General features: G+C 45.9%; 1 protein-coding gene across 1 annotated transcript in view; it reads right to left on the reverse strand.

The window, feature by feature from the left end:
- The window catches only part of gpc3 (glypican 3), a 111,419-nt gene that overhangs the window by 94,312 nt on the left and 1,486 nt on the right, over nt 1-15,621 (reverse strand). The window contains exon 2 of the mRNA XM_012840556.3: nt 8,048-8,209. Within this exon, the coding sequence (XP_012696010.2) occupies nt 8,048-8,209 (162 nt within the window). The remainder of the gene's footprint in view (nt 1-8,047; nt 8,210-15,621) is intronic.

The raw sequence follows: 15,621 nt of genomic DNA on the forward strand, positions 1-15,621 counted from the left end.
CATGCCATGTCGACTGTACGCTGATTGGTTCATCATGCCCCCGCATCTGGTCACTCGCAGTGGCAGTCCTGAGCGAGCCTGAATGTCACTGAGACCTAGCCTTTATCTCAATGGAGACATCAAGCCTTTGAGTGAAATAATAGCAGCCACTGTACGAGAGAAGCTCCACTCTCCTCCAACATGAAGCTCTCCCTCGCAGGGCCTCTCTATTCTTTCCGGGCCGATAATGCTCTCGCTATTGAAGATTTCCCAAGCTGTGGTTGAAATAGTATGCAAATGCACCCCATGCCGAGACGACCGGCCGACACACTATCAGCAGAGAGGCAGACGCTGAATTTTGGGGAAGGCGAGCGGTATGAATCAAATGTCGCCAGGGCGATTAAACACACGAAGAAAAAAAACACTGAAAAAAAAAAAAAACCCACAAGACAACAGGCTTGGTGAACAGCTGAGGCTTGGCCTGTGTGCCGTCGCCGGAAAATTTGCTTCGCTTCTTATGCGGACTTTTAACTCTGCCACTTGAAAAGCTAAGACAGTTGTTAGACTACTCAGCTCTAAATCCTGTTAATTCGAACAAAGTTCTTGGGCTGCTTGAGTGACACAGCACAAGAACTAATGGTTCCCTTATCCAGCTGGCTGCATATGACTGAGCAGTACTCTGCATAGTTCAGGAGGAACTGAAGAGGATACAGGTACTTTTGAGTTTAATCTTCAGTTCAGAGCAAAAATCCCGCTTCAGATATTCAAGCATACGGATTTGAACTGTTTAAGTAAAATAAAATACAATACAAATCAACTTCATGGTATTTAATTAGTGTACCATGTAGTAATATACTAGCTATATGCAGTAAAGACATTCCCTTGATTCATTTCCCTTGATGTATGTACATCATTTCTTTTACTGGGTAATTTCAAAGAATGTACATGCTTTGAAAAGACCAAGTGTGTCTGTAAACCATCATCTTTTGAAGACCCAACTCTTCAGAGAGCACTTCCCGTCCTAACTGGCACTTCGACTAGTGCGTAACTTGCAATTACAGCAGTTACATTTCTGCACTTCTTTTTCTTTTCTATTTTATTTTATTTTCTATTTCTTATGTAAAGTAGTGTTTATTGTTACACCAGGTTCTATTGCTCGTAGCTTGACTATTCTCTCCCTTGTACGTCGCTTTGGACAAAAGCATCTGCTAAATGACTAAATGTAAATGTAAATGTAAATCTTAAACAGAGCTTGTTTACATGCAGAGGAGATTTTGTTGCTTCATCTAATAGCTTCTCTGTTGCTTTATCTAATAGCTTCTCTGTTGCTTCTTCCAAGGGCTTCAGAGCAGCACTTCCCACTAATGTGTGTGAGGTTATGGACAGCTGCCCGTGATGACCCCCGTCTGTGTCATATTTGCAAACAGTCAGACAGTGGTGTCTTGCCGATGGCAGTTTACACAACACCAAAAACGGGCGACAGTAAATATCACCTCCTCCTCCGCCGTCGGAGCAGGACGGAGGTCTTATGGGACCGGGGGCTGACTCGCTGTTGTGTTGAGGGCTCCCTTCAGACTCCGACTGGCACATGCTAAGCCCTCCCTAATTCGCTAAGCCTTCCCGGCTCCATTCTGCTTAATGATAGCACCGACTCAGGGGAGAAAGATCACTGACAGGATTACGGCGCTCCACACGGAATCAATATCCACATGAGTTCGGTACCCGGCGGAGTCGCCGTGAAGCGCCTACGATCCCATCTTGCCCAAGCCAATGAGCGCATACGCCAATGATAATAACACCAGAGAGAGGGAGTGTGGGTAAAAACTAATTACAAGTTGATAGAGAAAGGAGTGGTAATGGGCACTTCATTCCAAATCGTCTGGTAAACGAGGCACGGAAGGCTTGTTTGAGAGACACAGCACAGCCGCCTCTATGCGTTATTAAGTTAGTGCTTTCGCCCCAGGCAGTGAGTAAACAACTTCAAACGATTTGTGGCAGCCCGAAGCACTCCACCCATCAACGGAGGCGTTACTACTTTAGTTTATTCTCAAAATAAAATGACTCCTTGGAGGAAAACAGCGAAGAAATACTGAAGATGGGGCTCACTGTAGAGAGGATAACTAGTCAGCCAAGTTGATTGAATGATAAAGCACAGAGTTGTGAAGGCAAGCCCCATGATAAAGCACAGAGTTGTGAAGGCAAGCCCCATGAGAAATCTGGTGGGAAAAGTCTCCGGTGCCCCACAAATGCCTAATATTAAGCCAAAAATGCCCCCCCCCCCCCCCCCCCTCATCTATCCGGTTCTCCCTGCTGACAACTTGGGCCTTTTCCAAACAGAGCTCTCCCCACTCCCACTCCATCATGGAGTGCTCTTTTTTTAGACACATTCGCAGAGGGCAAAAATCCTTGGGTAGGGTGTGATCCAGTTACGAACTTTGGTATACCCTTAACAGAAAAAAGTCTTTTTCATTGAAATAACGAACAGACCATAAAGATATACGTTTTGGAGACCCAGGAAAATACAGAATTTCTTTCCTCTTTCATTATGTGTGTGTGGAGCTGAGTTTCATGTCTTATTTACGTTAACTTTTCCTATACGCTAAATGTAATATGTAGACCCACATGTATTGTATTGTGTAGGTCTACTTCTTTTCGATAGTCAATGTTTTACTGCTTTTGGAGCCATTATCAGATTCACCGATATGTTGTAAATGACTCCTTTATAACAAACAACGGCCACGCGGACACAAAAACCACTGACAGGTGGAGTCAAGGTGCAGCACGGACACAAAAACACTGTTGCACCTGCTCGAGAAGCAGACTCGCTGTTGGGGGGGGGGGGGGGTTTATAACCCACTTCTACTCCCCGCTAATTGGTTTGGAATGGCACTTAATGTGGCGGGCCCTCCACCTGAACCCGCACATGTAGTTGAGGTGGGAAGGCAGAGGGCATAGGGGCTAGTTTTGGAAAAGGCCCAACTTATCTCCTTGGCTTCTCTCCCAAGGTGTCAATGCAGAAGAAAATGTGCTCTGCTCTGCTGACCCCAAGTTAAGTGTAACATTAAACCGCAGCCCTAAAGCAGTGCCGGCCGATTGCGGCTTGTTAAGAAATGCGAGGCGGTTTCTGGACAAGGACAAGGGAAATGGACATACACCTTCATTAGCCGCCGACGGCGTGAGAAGATACACCGCACCGCGAGGCCCTGACCCGCCATCATCTCCAGCACGGCCAGATCTGATTTGTGTGCGGAGGAGCTCATTATTTCGTCCACGTGGGCCGCTTTCGCCGGGCTGCCTAATCTCAAGGTCAGCCTCCACCCCCGCAGGGTTTACTGGGGCAAGTCATTTTAATCCCGTGTACATTTAACATTAATTAGAACTCATCCAGCGGACTGAATGTCGATAGAGCCTTCTCTCTTCTTGTTCAAGGTGCTAATGGGATGCTTGCTCGCTGATCAACAAATGTTGGCAAAAGGACGTGCTGGGCTAAGGGGAGCCATTCTCATTGAGAGATGGATTGAAGGAAGCCTGCATTTCTATCCTACATTTCAGTCATGGTGAATCTTTTTTTTTTATGTTTTTAAAGATTTATTTATGGGCTTTTTAGCCTTTATTTACATAGGACAGTGAAGTATTTTGGACAGGAAGTGAGGAGAAGTGAAGAGGTGGGGAGAGGATCGGGAAATGACAGCAGGCCGGAATCGAACCTGTGTCCCCTGACATTCCCCTGGCATTGTAGCCCGTAAATGGGGGGCTTATTGGCTCGCGCTACAGTGCCCCCCGTCATGGTGAATCTTGATGAGATCCATAGCAGCGAATCTCAGATGGTAACAGCGCTGTAGTATCATTGACGGCATAGATGTCTGAGAGGGATATAGAAGTTCTGATTCAGTCAGTAAAGAGGAAGTAAGACAGACAAACAAACACCACTTTCTCACTGAGGTTCTGGGCAAGGGGACAGAAATCAGGTCTGCCCTTCCATTGCGTGGGCAATTGTACTTTCAGGTACAGACTGGCTGGCTTCAGCACTAGGACCTTTAGATACAACACTGCGGGCATAGTCAAAGCTCAAGCACTAGGACCTTTAGATACAACACTGCGGGCCGAGTCAAAGCTCAAGGCCTTCAGGCATAACCGGAGCTCCCAGAGGCCTTCCGGCAGCACAGGGTTTAAATGTGGCTAGAGTCACTTTCAAGCTGAAACAATGGAGAGCTCCCCAGCCAGGCAGTGTTCTGCGAGCGAGGCTTCGCTGCGGACGTCACGGTCCCAGCCCTGAGGGAACCCAGGAGGGAGCGGTTCACGGGTATCCTACAGGGCTGTCCTTTCTCACCGCCGCTGGGGACCCTCCGTCCCAGTTTCTTTTCATGCTGGAGAGGAAAGCGAATCGGGAATATGAAAACAGGGAAACTTGTTGATATGTGTTCTCTCTCTCTGCCACCCCCCCACCCCCCACCCCCCACCCCCACCCCGATTCTCATCCGCTTGTTTACTTCCCATTGCTTTTTGTTGTCTGACGCGTACCTTGGGCGCTTGGTGGCCCCGCTGTGCCAAGCGCCTTTATCAGTCAGTAACTGGTTTGAGGTAAGAGAGGGTTCTCTCTTCCTCCTCTCCTTTGCTCTCCACATGTGCCGTTCTCTGATCATCTCACCCAAGTTCTTCTTCTCTCTGAGGGCCAAAGGAACACTGGCTTTGAGAGGCAAAGCATATGTGTGTGTGTGTGTGTGTGTGTGTGTGTGTGTATGTTTGTGTGTGTGCGTGTGTGTGTGCGTGTGTGTGTGTGTGTGTGTGTGTGTGTGTGTGTCGGTAGGTGTCTGTGTATGTGTATAAGCATGTGTATCCCCTGGCAACCAGGGACAGTGAGATGAATCTGACAGCAGCTAATTTGTGAGCGTAGGTTTAGGCCATGCCACTGGCAAGGAGATTAAATATAGCCAGCTCCACAGCATGCTTGTATCCACACACACACACACACACACACACACACACACACACACACACACACACACACACACACACACACACACACACACAGACACACACACAGAGAGAGAGAGAGAGAGAGAGACTCAAAACTTACTCTACAGGGGGTAAACTTTATATATTCACAGTATCTGAGGAGAAGGCTAACTGTGACCAAATGGAAACTGAAAGTCTTTATCCAAGCCTAAGCTCTGACTCCCATCCCACCCATCCACTGTCCCTTCAGTTCAGAGCTGGCCTCCGCTTCTCTCTCTCTCTCTCTCTCTCTCTCTCTCTCTCTCTCTCTCTCTCTCTCTCTCTCTCTCTACCCATCCCACCCATCCACTGTCCCTTCAGTTCAGAACTGGCCTCCGCTTCTCTCTCTCTCTCTCTCTCTCTCTCTCTCTCTCTCTCTCTCTCTCTCTCTCTCTCTCTCTCTCCCTCCCTCCCTCCCTCCCTGCTAACACGAATTAGAACTGTCCATCACTATAAATGACAGGTATAGGGACCAAGAAAATCCACTGATGAGATTTTTTTTTCTCAGAGCAGACTTGATAGGCGGAGTAGCGGTCTTAAACGCTAGCTGATGCCTGTCTGCATTCTAATAATCACCCATGTGATTCCATTTACCGTTTAATGCACACGCTCACACAGCCGTCACTCACATGGGTCTATTGCCTACTTTAACACACACATATTTAAATGAATCCAAATAAGCCTGTTTAATGGTGCACGAAACTGCACTACAATTATCACAATTCCAGTCAGCGCATTCAAATTAATCCTAATAGATCTATTTACTGTTGAATACAAATGCATTGCAACTACCACCATTTTGTTACAAGCCATTTCAAGTCTAGACAGAGCTATGCTATTATGGAAAATGAAAATATAGTCAATTTGTAGCCATCCATCATACACACTAATTCACCATGTATCAATCACATTCGAAAATACATTTTATGACTAAGATGAATATATGACGACCCTTTTCAACTGTAATTTAAATGCTGTGAATAACTATTCACCACTCGAAGAATTGAAATATTATGTATGGATGATGTGTATACTTAGTGCGCGATGCTGCAATTCATTGACACTTCAGCACACTGTCCTTTGCCTACGCTGGTGTGTGTGAAATTGGTCTTGCAACATGTTGAAATGTCTTTTTTTTTTTTACCTCTATCCACCTCTGTGGTATATGTGTGTGTGTGTGTGTGTGTTGTTGTGTGTGTGTGCATGCACAGATGTGTGCAAACTGTAGATAAATACAGAGATAAAGATATTATTTCAAACTGAGATTAAACATCCATACCACAACAAAATTCAAATCATAGTTTTTGGTTGTATTCATTTCTTTAAAGTGACAGCACTGGCCTCAGAACTAAGAGTGCCAGATCAGAGCTCCCTCTCCGGAGAGATCACACAACTCCCCGAGCATGAAGGAGTCTTTGCACAGTCGATCTGAAGGCACTGCCTATTGATATTACAGAGTGAGTGTCAGGACCCCACTTGAGAAGCCAAGTCTCTCTCCCTCTGATGCACAGTAAACACTGCAAGCTCTGCCTGTGCACACTAACATGAGAACAGAGAATTTCATCCTTATGTGACTGTGAACCACTCAAGACATGTGTACGACATGTGTATGACACGGTACAGAATGCACTAAATCCATGGCCCTGTTGAATATGCAACTTGTTTAATGCCAAAAACCGGAGTTGTGTCGAGTGAAAGGCTGGCACATTACTGTAGACCACAGAGTAGTGTTGTGTGCTCTAAAGCACCATAGAGTGATGTTGTGTGCTCTAAAGCGGTTCTGTAGACCATAGAGTACTGTTGTGTGCTCTAAAGCACCATAGAGTACTGTTGTGTGCTCTAAAGCACCATAGAGTACTGTTGTGTGCTCTAAAGGGTGAGTAGATCAGAGCTCATGTTAGAGATTGGTGGAGTGGCTGTTGCCGCCTGGCAGATATGAACAAAAGGGACCCAATCAAAGAGCTCAGTTTGCGAAGCGCAGCAATGCTCCCTCTCCTGACGCAAAGGCGTTGTCATCGGATCCCCCAATAAAAAAAAAAGAGCGTCTCCTGGCTTTCATGATTGCTTGATAAAGTTGACTTCAAAGGTCCAAACCTGCAGTGCAGTTGGTAGAGTGTGAGAGAAAAGGCAGGCCGGTTTGGGGATAGAGGGAGAGGGTAGAGAGAGAAAGAGAGAAAGAGAGAGAGAGGGAGCAGGGTAGAGAGAGAGTGAGACAGAAAGGTAGGGAGAGAGAGAGCGAAAGAGACAGATGCGGGAGCAGAGAGCAAAGCCCCTTTGATCTTTGGCTGAAGAAAAAAAGAAGTACAAAAGAATAAATGAGAAAGCAAGCGAGAGAGGGAAAAAGCCAGGGGCGGGGTGAAGGGAGAGAGAGCGAGAGAGAGCAAGACACAGATAGATACTGAGAGAAGGGAGAAAGATATTTAAAAGGAGGCATTCTCAATTCACCAATGGGAGTCAAGGGAAAATAAGACTAGACAGGTCCAGGATGTTTTCAGAGACTCTGTGGGCTGTTTAGGGAGTTCTTCCAGGGACCCGAATGCTGAAGCAATTAGCATCGAACCCCTTTCCAAGAAGGAGACCCAGGAAGGCCTCAGTGGCTGTCTCTAATGTTGTTAGGGTAAAGCAATAAGCACAGGCTATCCACTCACGCCAAATTACACAAGCCGTTTAATTGGCATGTCAGGGGGAGTCATTTATCAGTCCACAGACCTGCCTCTGTCTGGCAGCAACCAATTTTCTACCTCCACAGGGGCTGACCGGCTTTGTACACACGTACACACACACACACACACACACACACACACACACACACACACACACACACACACACACACACACACACACACACACACACATCAATAGCACCCACGGAGAAGCAATGGCAGCTTTGTACATCTGGTACTGTAAATAGATGACATTTATCGGAGCCTGATTGATTGTGTCCATGACACATCACCAACCTTAAGAGAAGTTGACCTGTTCACTTGTGACCAGTTAAGGCCATTAGCAGAGGCCATGGGCAGACATGGTCGACTGTGCGGTTTTGAAATGGGCGTCTTTGGGGCTACCTCACCTTGGAACAGGGCGGCATTCTGGATGATCAGGAGTTTGAGCTGGGTGCTGGTGGTCTGCAGACTGGACTCCATGTTCTGCTTGGCGGTGACCAGGTACCGTTCCTCCATCTTGCGTGTGCAGCAGGTCATGCCTTTGGGCTGACACACCTGAAGATCCACGCCTAGGAAAGGGTAGGGAGAAGGAAAGAGAGAGAAACAAATTGAGACCAATACTGTTGTTCATTCTTTACCTAATGAGGTGGGAAACCATCTTAGTGAGAGAACGGGGTGGAAAATAGGCAATCGCTTAAGTGACAGGATCCCATTTCTTTCTTGGAGGGAACTGTGTTTCAGCCACACGAAAAAACATAGCCTCTGACTTAATTGAACTCCATTAAATTCCTCCACTTTCATTTCTTTGTAATGTCTCAAGGTTCTACTGCAATTACCCAGGAAACAAACAAAGCACTTCCTTTCGAAAAGATAACACCAAATGAGCCACCCACAGCCCCCCCCCCCCCCCCCCCCCCCCCCACTGTAGCACAAAACCACTCATTCAACAACCAATCTCAAACCCAGCCGCTGGGTAAGAATTAGCTTTATTGGTCAAATTCTTGAAAAACTTCACAGGACAGGAAAACTAACACACCAAAGATTTTCTTTGAAGACATGGCAAAAGCAGTGGGATGAAGCCAGGGCCAAGTGGTTTGCTGACATCTTTCATGCCTCGGCATGGGCTTTAAAGGTTATTTGTCAGAAGAGCGTAATTACACTTTGATTAACCCCTTTTTTGAAGAGGGCGCAGCTGGGGATTCAATAGGAGATGGGAGCAGCAAGGATGTTTCTGTTCCACATTGCTCAAAAGCCAGCGGATAAAACCAACGCGTGACCCTGGATAAATGATTGAATTTGTTTCAACAAATATTGGAATCTGTAGAATTTAGGAAGATGGCTGTCTAAAACTTAATTGTTGTTCAACCATCAAGGATACGTCACTTAGAGCGGGCACGGGGCCTCTGTGAACTATGAGGTGGAGGCAGTTTCAAGGCTATGCAGCAAAAATGAAAAAGTGCTTTTTATTTGTTGTTTTTTATAGCTTTCGTTTAAGGATAATTTGACATGCTAAAGGTGAGTCACCCAGCCTGACAAGCAAAACACTGAGAGTTATTTTATTCTCATTTATTCTCTTCACACCGCAGACTCCACAACAACAGCTACAGCTCATGCCGGCAAATGAAGTCATCAAAAAAGGCACAACACTCTTACATATCCAAGCATCCATATTTAGCATCTCCACACTTCTTGCAAAGAGACAAAATGACGACTAAAGCACTGTGCAAGCCTAACGTGTTTCAAATAGAAAGGGAATTAAGTCTACGGAGACCGACTCCATCTCTCTCTATCTGCTAGTGTCTGTATGTCTCTTTCTCACAAACTAAAATCTTTAAATGTGGGGCAGGAGGTAGCAGTCTTGTCTAAATGATTTACCAGAGGTTGTCTAAATGACAAGAGTTCACTGATAGCGCTGTAAACAAACATCAGTGAAATCCCAAGAGCTCTGCAGCACACATGCAGGGGAAAAGACTGGAGGAAAAGGCAGGTGGAAGAGAAGAGACAAAAGGAAAGTAGGAGTGGAGCGAGAAGGAAAGGAGAGGAGGAAAAAAGAGAGGAGACAAGACAAGCGGAGAGGAGAGGAATTCATGCCGAATAGAGAGGCAAAAAAAATGGGATGAAGGCCATTTTACAAAAATATGTGAGGACCTGGATAGAAAATGAACTTGAAAGCCTGTCTTCCAGGCGAGTCCCTTCAGGCAGTCAAATGAAAACAGAATTACCAACCGTTATGGCAAGAGGGGGCCAATGATTGAACAGCCAGTCGTGATATAGGAAGAGAACAGCAGGAGAAATTGTCGAGGTTTTTCCAACCAGACTGGCTTCATGTGTGGAAACCTCGCATTGATACCTTGGGGCCATCAGAGTTTGAGCAAAAGCACTGAAGTTGTCTCCAAAATACAGTTTCAAAGACATCCTACAGATTTCTAACCAGCCACAGATGTTGGATATCACAAAAATGCCTCCAGTTTTTACAGATTCCTCCTTTTGCGGAACTGCCTATAAGAAAAAAGTGTATAGAAAGGCCTATTGTCACAGTCCTTCCAGACACACCATAAAGGGACTTTCCCGTACCTGGTTAAAAAAAAATAATGTTCCATTTCACTGTCTGTATTAAACATTACGGCTGCAATTATATATATTAAAAAAAGCAACTTAATCTAACTGCTGCAGTTAGCCAGAGTATAAAACAGTACAATTTTCATCATTCTCAAGCACTCCTCTAAGCATTCTAACACATTACCCATTTAGGAATAAGAAGTGAGGGGAAATGAATAGAAATAGACAACCATATAGCCATCATCTTCATCCCTGCTGAGCAACAGGGGGTGCAGAGAGAGAGCCACTCCCAAGCCAGTCGTGCAGAACCTTCTTTATAGGGCCACTGACAGGCTTAATATCCTAAATCAATACTTGCAAAAAGGGGCTGGCGACAGATAGCATCAAGCTAATTTCAGACTTGCGCAAAGGGAAATTATTAAGCCGTCAATGGCCCCGCTGAGCAACGAGGGAGCAGGTATGAAACAGGAGTAGGGGGTGGGGGGGGGGGGGGTGAGCGCTGTAGAGGGAGGTTTTGGTAATTATCTTCAGCAAAACAGACAATTTCATATGCCTCTCCGCCAGCTCACCGATGATAAATGCATTTCATTAGAGAAGTTCAGAGTAGCGAGGCAAAGCAGTGAGGCCCTCAACAGCAAGATTATTCCCCCACACAATTCAGAATCAACAGAGAAAAAAAAGAGGATGCTCCTTTAAATAAAGCCTGCCTAATGCTAGCGAGGCATGCTGGATGATGGAAGCCCTTGTGTGTTGAGCCCCGGGGAGATTCATGGCTTTGCTCATGTCCTGCTCAGAACATGTGGGCCACACCGCTCAAACATCCTCCTCCATCAATCCTCCTACTCTTCTTGCCTCAGTCTCCTGATTCTCTGTTTGACTGCCATCGCCAGCAGCTCCAATCTGTGCTCTCGCTCCCTGCGTTCATCACTCTCCTCTCCCTCCATCTCAACTCTCTGCCCTATTCCACGGCAATATGTTCACAGTCGGCAGTCTCTCTTCCTCCTCCTCCCCAGGTCTGGGCTCGGCTCTCTGCGGGACGAGCGGCTTGGTGCCCATCCTCCAATCAGAGGAGTGAGAAGCGCCACTGGTGTCAAACTGGAACATATTAGCAGCTCAGCTGGCAGACCATATTCCTCTCACTTTTAATCAGCTCCCATCCAAAACAAAACTATCAGTCGAGTTCTCCTCTCAGTTTTGCACTCCATCTCTAGACTCTACCCCCTCTGGTCTTTCCGCTTTCTTCCCTTCCTCTCGTTTCCCTCTCTGTCTCTGCTTCCATCTCTCCCTCTCTCTCTCTCTCTCTCTTTCTCTCTCTCTCTGCTTTCCTTCCAGCCGAACATTTTTCCACTGCAGTTCCTCAACTGTACCTACATTTCTCTAAACTCCCCAGCACCTCCCCTCAGTAGCGCCCCCTCTTTTCTCCAGCCTGTGGGGGGTTCTCTCTCTCCTTCAGGGTCCGGGCCCTGTGAATTGCCGCTGTCAGTGGAGAGAGGAACATGACAGCTCCAGTGGAGCCGCGGAGCGAGCTGTGTACACACGCCAGCCCCCAACTCATCCCCTAACAAGCCCAGAGACACTCGGGAGAACATGCAGCACGCATAAATACCAGCGTCTCAGTGCCAATTAGAAAGCTACCAGCATGCAAATTTAATGGAAGCGCTAGACAAGGAGGAAGAAACTAAAAACAGTCTCTGGGTTAAGTTATAGAGAATGTTAAAAGGCCTTCATTAGAGATATAAATTATAGAGTAATGTGACAGTGGAGTTGAGAGGGAATCTTGACAGTTCTCTCCGAAGCTCCAGCGGCATCGGAATCCACTGAAATGATACCGTGCATAAATAAAGGAGCGTGATTAAACCAAGACAATTTCAGAGGGCAATCATCGGAACAATGTAATTAGGACTTGGGGGCTCAGAGTGGCTCTTGTCTTTTTCTTTTTTTGCTTTCTTTGCATGCTCCACTTTTGTCCTCTGGCTACATTAGTGCTTTTATTCTTCGCTAAAGTTAAAAAGATAGAAAAAAAAAAAAAACTACCCTTCATCTATTTGGTGCCTGCCTGCCACATAATGATTCTCTGGAATATTTATAGCCTCACACACAAGAATGGTCCAATAATCTCTGAACCCAATACATGCGGTTCAAACCCACTACTGACATTGAGTCATTTCTACATACTTTAATTATACTTATGATACGATAAGCCTATGCTACAATCAATGTCATTGAAGGACCATTTAAGAACAGGTAATGTTCTTTTATTCCTTTATTTAGAACAGGTAATGTTCCTTTATTCTAAAGACAGGAGAGTGACCTCCCTCTTCAGAGCCGCTGAAAGAACACTAACCAGCCATTTAAGCAGCGCATAAAGGCCATTCTTACAGAAGGTCAGTCTTGTTCTATGCCGATGTTATGATCCGTGTCCTCTGTACGAGAACATCACCGGCAGGCTGGCTCCGGCTGAGGCTCCCCCCCACCCCGGCTCAATGGGGCCACGGGCAGGACAGGGGCCACGGGCAGGACAGGGGCCACGGGCAGGACTAGACCGCGTTCCCTGTTGCCGCTCCGTGCCCAGTCCCGGGACAGCGTGTCGCCAGCTGCTCCTGACCCCCTGCACCCGTCTCCACTAATTACTCTGGCCTCGCTTCCAAGCTAGTTTAACCGGCGTGTCAGTCATTATCAGCTCTGGCTCCGTGTCGTCTCCTCTTCAGCTCCCTGACACCGACGAATAAGTAGGCTACACCCTCTCTCGTTCCCCCCGCAGCAGGACGGAGGGTGATGCACTAAACCCATCTGTGGTGGTTTGTATGCAGGTCAGCGTTGCCAAGAGGGAGCTGGCGCAAAAAAGGAGCTCGGCGACGGAATAACAAGCAAGTTGTCCATTATGCGTTGACATCTAGCTCTTATTAATGCCCTGATGTGGGGCGGGCCGAGGCCTGACACCCCACGTCTGCAGTCATCTTAAACACAGACGAGCAGAGGGGAGAGGGGAGAGGGGAAAAAGAACCCGTTGAGTCCTCTGGTCTTGGGCCCCTTGGCAGCCACACACAGGATGATTAGAATTCTGAGGACTATACTGGATAATGCGCTTTTATGGAGCTTCACGATTCCTTCTATGGTGCTTCACGATTCCTTCTATGGTGCTTCATGATTCCTTCTGTGGTGCTTCATGATTCCTTCTATGGTGCTTTATGATTCCTTCTATGGTGCTTCATGATTCATTCTATGGTACTTCCTGATTCCTGCTGTGCTGCACAAGGGCCACTACATGTAGTGGTGCGTCTCCCTACAATAAGCCTCCAGGCACTTTCAGCCACCTCAAGTAACCCACATAATCCCAGGTACAACATGACATATCTGCCTGTTATGAAACGTGAGTTATATATTTCTGCGATATCTGTGTGGCTTACCTGCAGGCATTCATTATTTAAATCATGCTATTAAGTAATTATGTAGGCCAGAATGATGCCATTCAAGGTTGCACTTTGATGGGGAGCAGGAGAAATTATTAATGATGCAACTCCCCTTTTTAAGTATATAGATAGTCAACAAAGGGCAACAGACAATAGCAGATATAAATCAACTTGTAACAATAATCCTCACAAAAAAAAAGACAAAAGAAAAAAAGAATCAAGTGTAACCATTAATCTTTAGAGACAAAATCCTAGCAATGCAATAAATCTTAACCACCAGCCTCACGTCTCTAAGGAACCACAGTGATCACTACACAGTGACAGATCTGCCACTGGGCCAAGAAACGCTCCCATTTCCAATTAACATTAAGGTTGTCCACATTCATTTGCAAGTCCAAGGCCACATACGTGCACTGGATATGGATGTTGGAATAAGTGCAGGACTTCACCGGGAGCCAATAAATGGCCTTAGCTCAAAAACGGAACTTTCAACATGAGTCGCTCTCTCCATAAGCAAGGTTTTTCCACACCCCGGTGGAACGTTCACAACGATCGGAACAATAGAATGTAAGAGTTGTTTCTGCACCATTCTGCTATGACAAAGGAATGAATTGCTAATACAGGGTGAGTGAAAACAATTAACCTGAAATGCTCCCTGGTCTGACATGACACTAAAACATCCAATTAACACTTCAGGCCAGCGGTGCTGCTACGGCAAGAGAAAGTATCAATTTACATAATGATTCCGGAAAGCAAGCAAAGGGCTCTGGCTCAGTGCTAATTACAGGACCAAATGTGGCATCCAATGCAGCCGACGAGGGGGAATTCAGACACGATTGCCAGCCTGAGGGGTGCTTTTCCACAAACCATCCACTCCATGGACCATGAACTGAAGAGTCTCGCGATCCCTGTGCTCTCACATCTGAATCCAGTGAACAGACTCCACTTAGACTGAACATTTATCAAGCCCTGTAATGAATTCTGGTGGAAAAAGAGAGAAAGAAAAAAAGGGAAATTAAATGTTTTTGGCTGAATGCGTTTCCAGATTTGAGAATTTCCAAAAGGACCAAGGTATCAGCTTGATGGATAATGATGAAGTAGAAGGGACAGCGGCCGCATTGAGGCACATATTTCTAAAACAGGCTGGATCTTTACATTCTGCTTGGAAAATCAAACAAAATTCAAGTCATTGTGAACATAAATTGCTGTAAAAGTTGGAAATATTTGAAAACTGATAGGTTAGACTGATGGCAAACAACAGTGACAATTGTCCCTATTCTCCCTCTATGCAAGCCCTCTCAACAAGTAAAGAAGCATCCACTGGTCATTCTGATAAAGAGTGAACACTCTCCACTGACACAGCAGACTGCATACTTGAATGCTGGCATGTTCACTTGCTTGGTGGTATATGTGCTGAGTCTTTATGTAGACCCCTTTGCAGGGAAACATTTGGCAATATCATATTCTCAGTAATGACACTGCTTGTATCTAGGCTGTGGGCTACGGGTATATTTACACATTTTCACTGACATTGACTGAATGTGCTGCTGCTGACAATCACAACCAAATGTTATCTTGCAACTTCTGTTCAGACAAAGAAAGTTGAATGTCATTGTCTTTTCGAAAGGAGGGGAAGCATATGAATGTGCCTTGTGTCGTTTTAGGTCAGAATTCCACGGCAGCCAATGATAAGCATTCAGCGATAAGGAGACACATACTTACTATTATAAACTGGCTTCACCTGAAGGTCATTCAAGAAAAAATATCATCACATCACAGACATAGGCTAGGAACTGCAAAATAGGAACAACTATTAGAGTTGCGAGACACAAAAATGTCAAATGTCAACAACTGTTTTATTCCACAACAACCCAATCTGATTATAAAGACTACACAGTCAACTGGATATTTTAAATATTCAGTTGACTGTGTAATGTAGTCTTTATAATCAGATCCCGAGGCAGATGTTCAACACCTGTGCCATAAGCAACAACATGCACCACCAAAACTCA

The sequence above is a fragment of the Clupea harengus genome, chromosome 20 (assembly GCF_900700415.2).
Source record: "Clupea harengus chromosome 20, Ch_v2.0.2, whole genome shotgun sequence".
NCBI classification, from domain to species: domain Eukaryota; kingdom Metazoa; phylum Chordata; class Actinopteri; order Clupeiformes; family Clupeidae; genus Clupea; species Clupea harengus.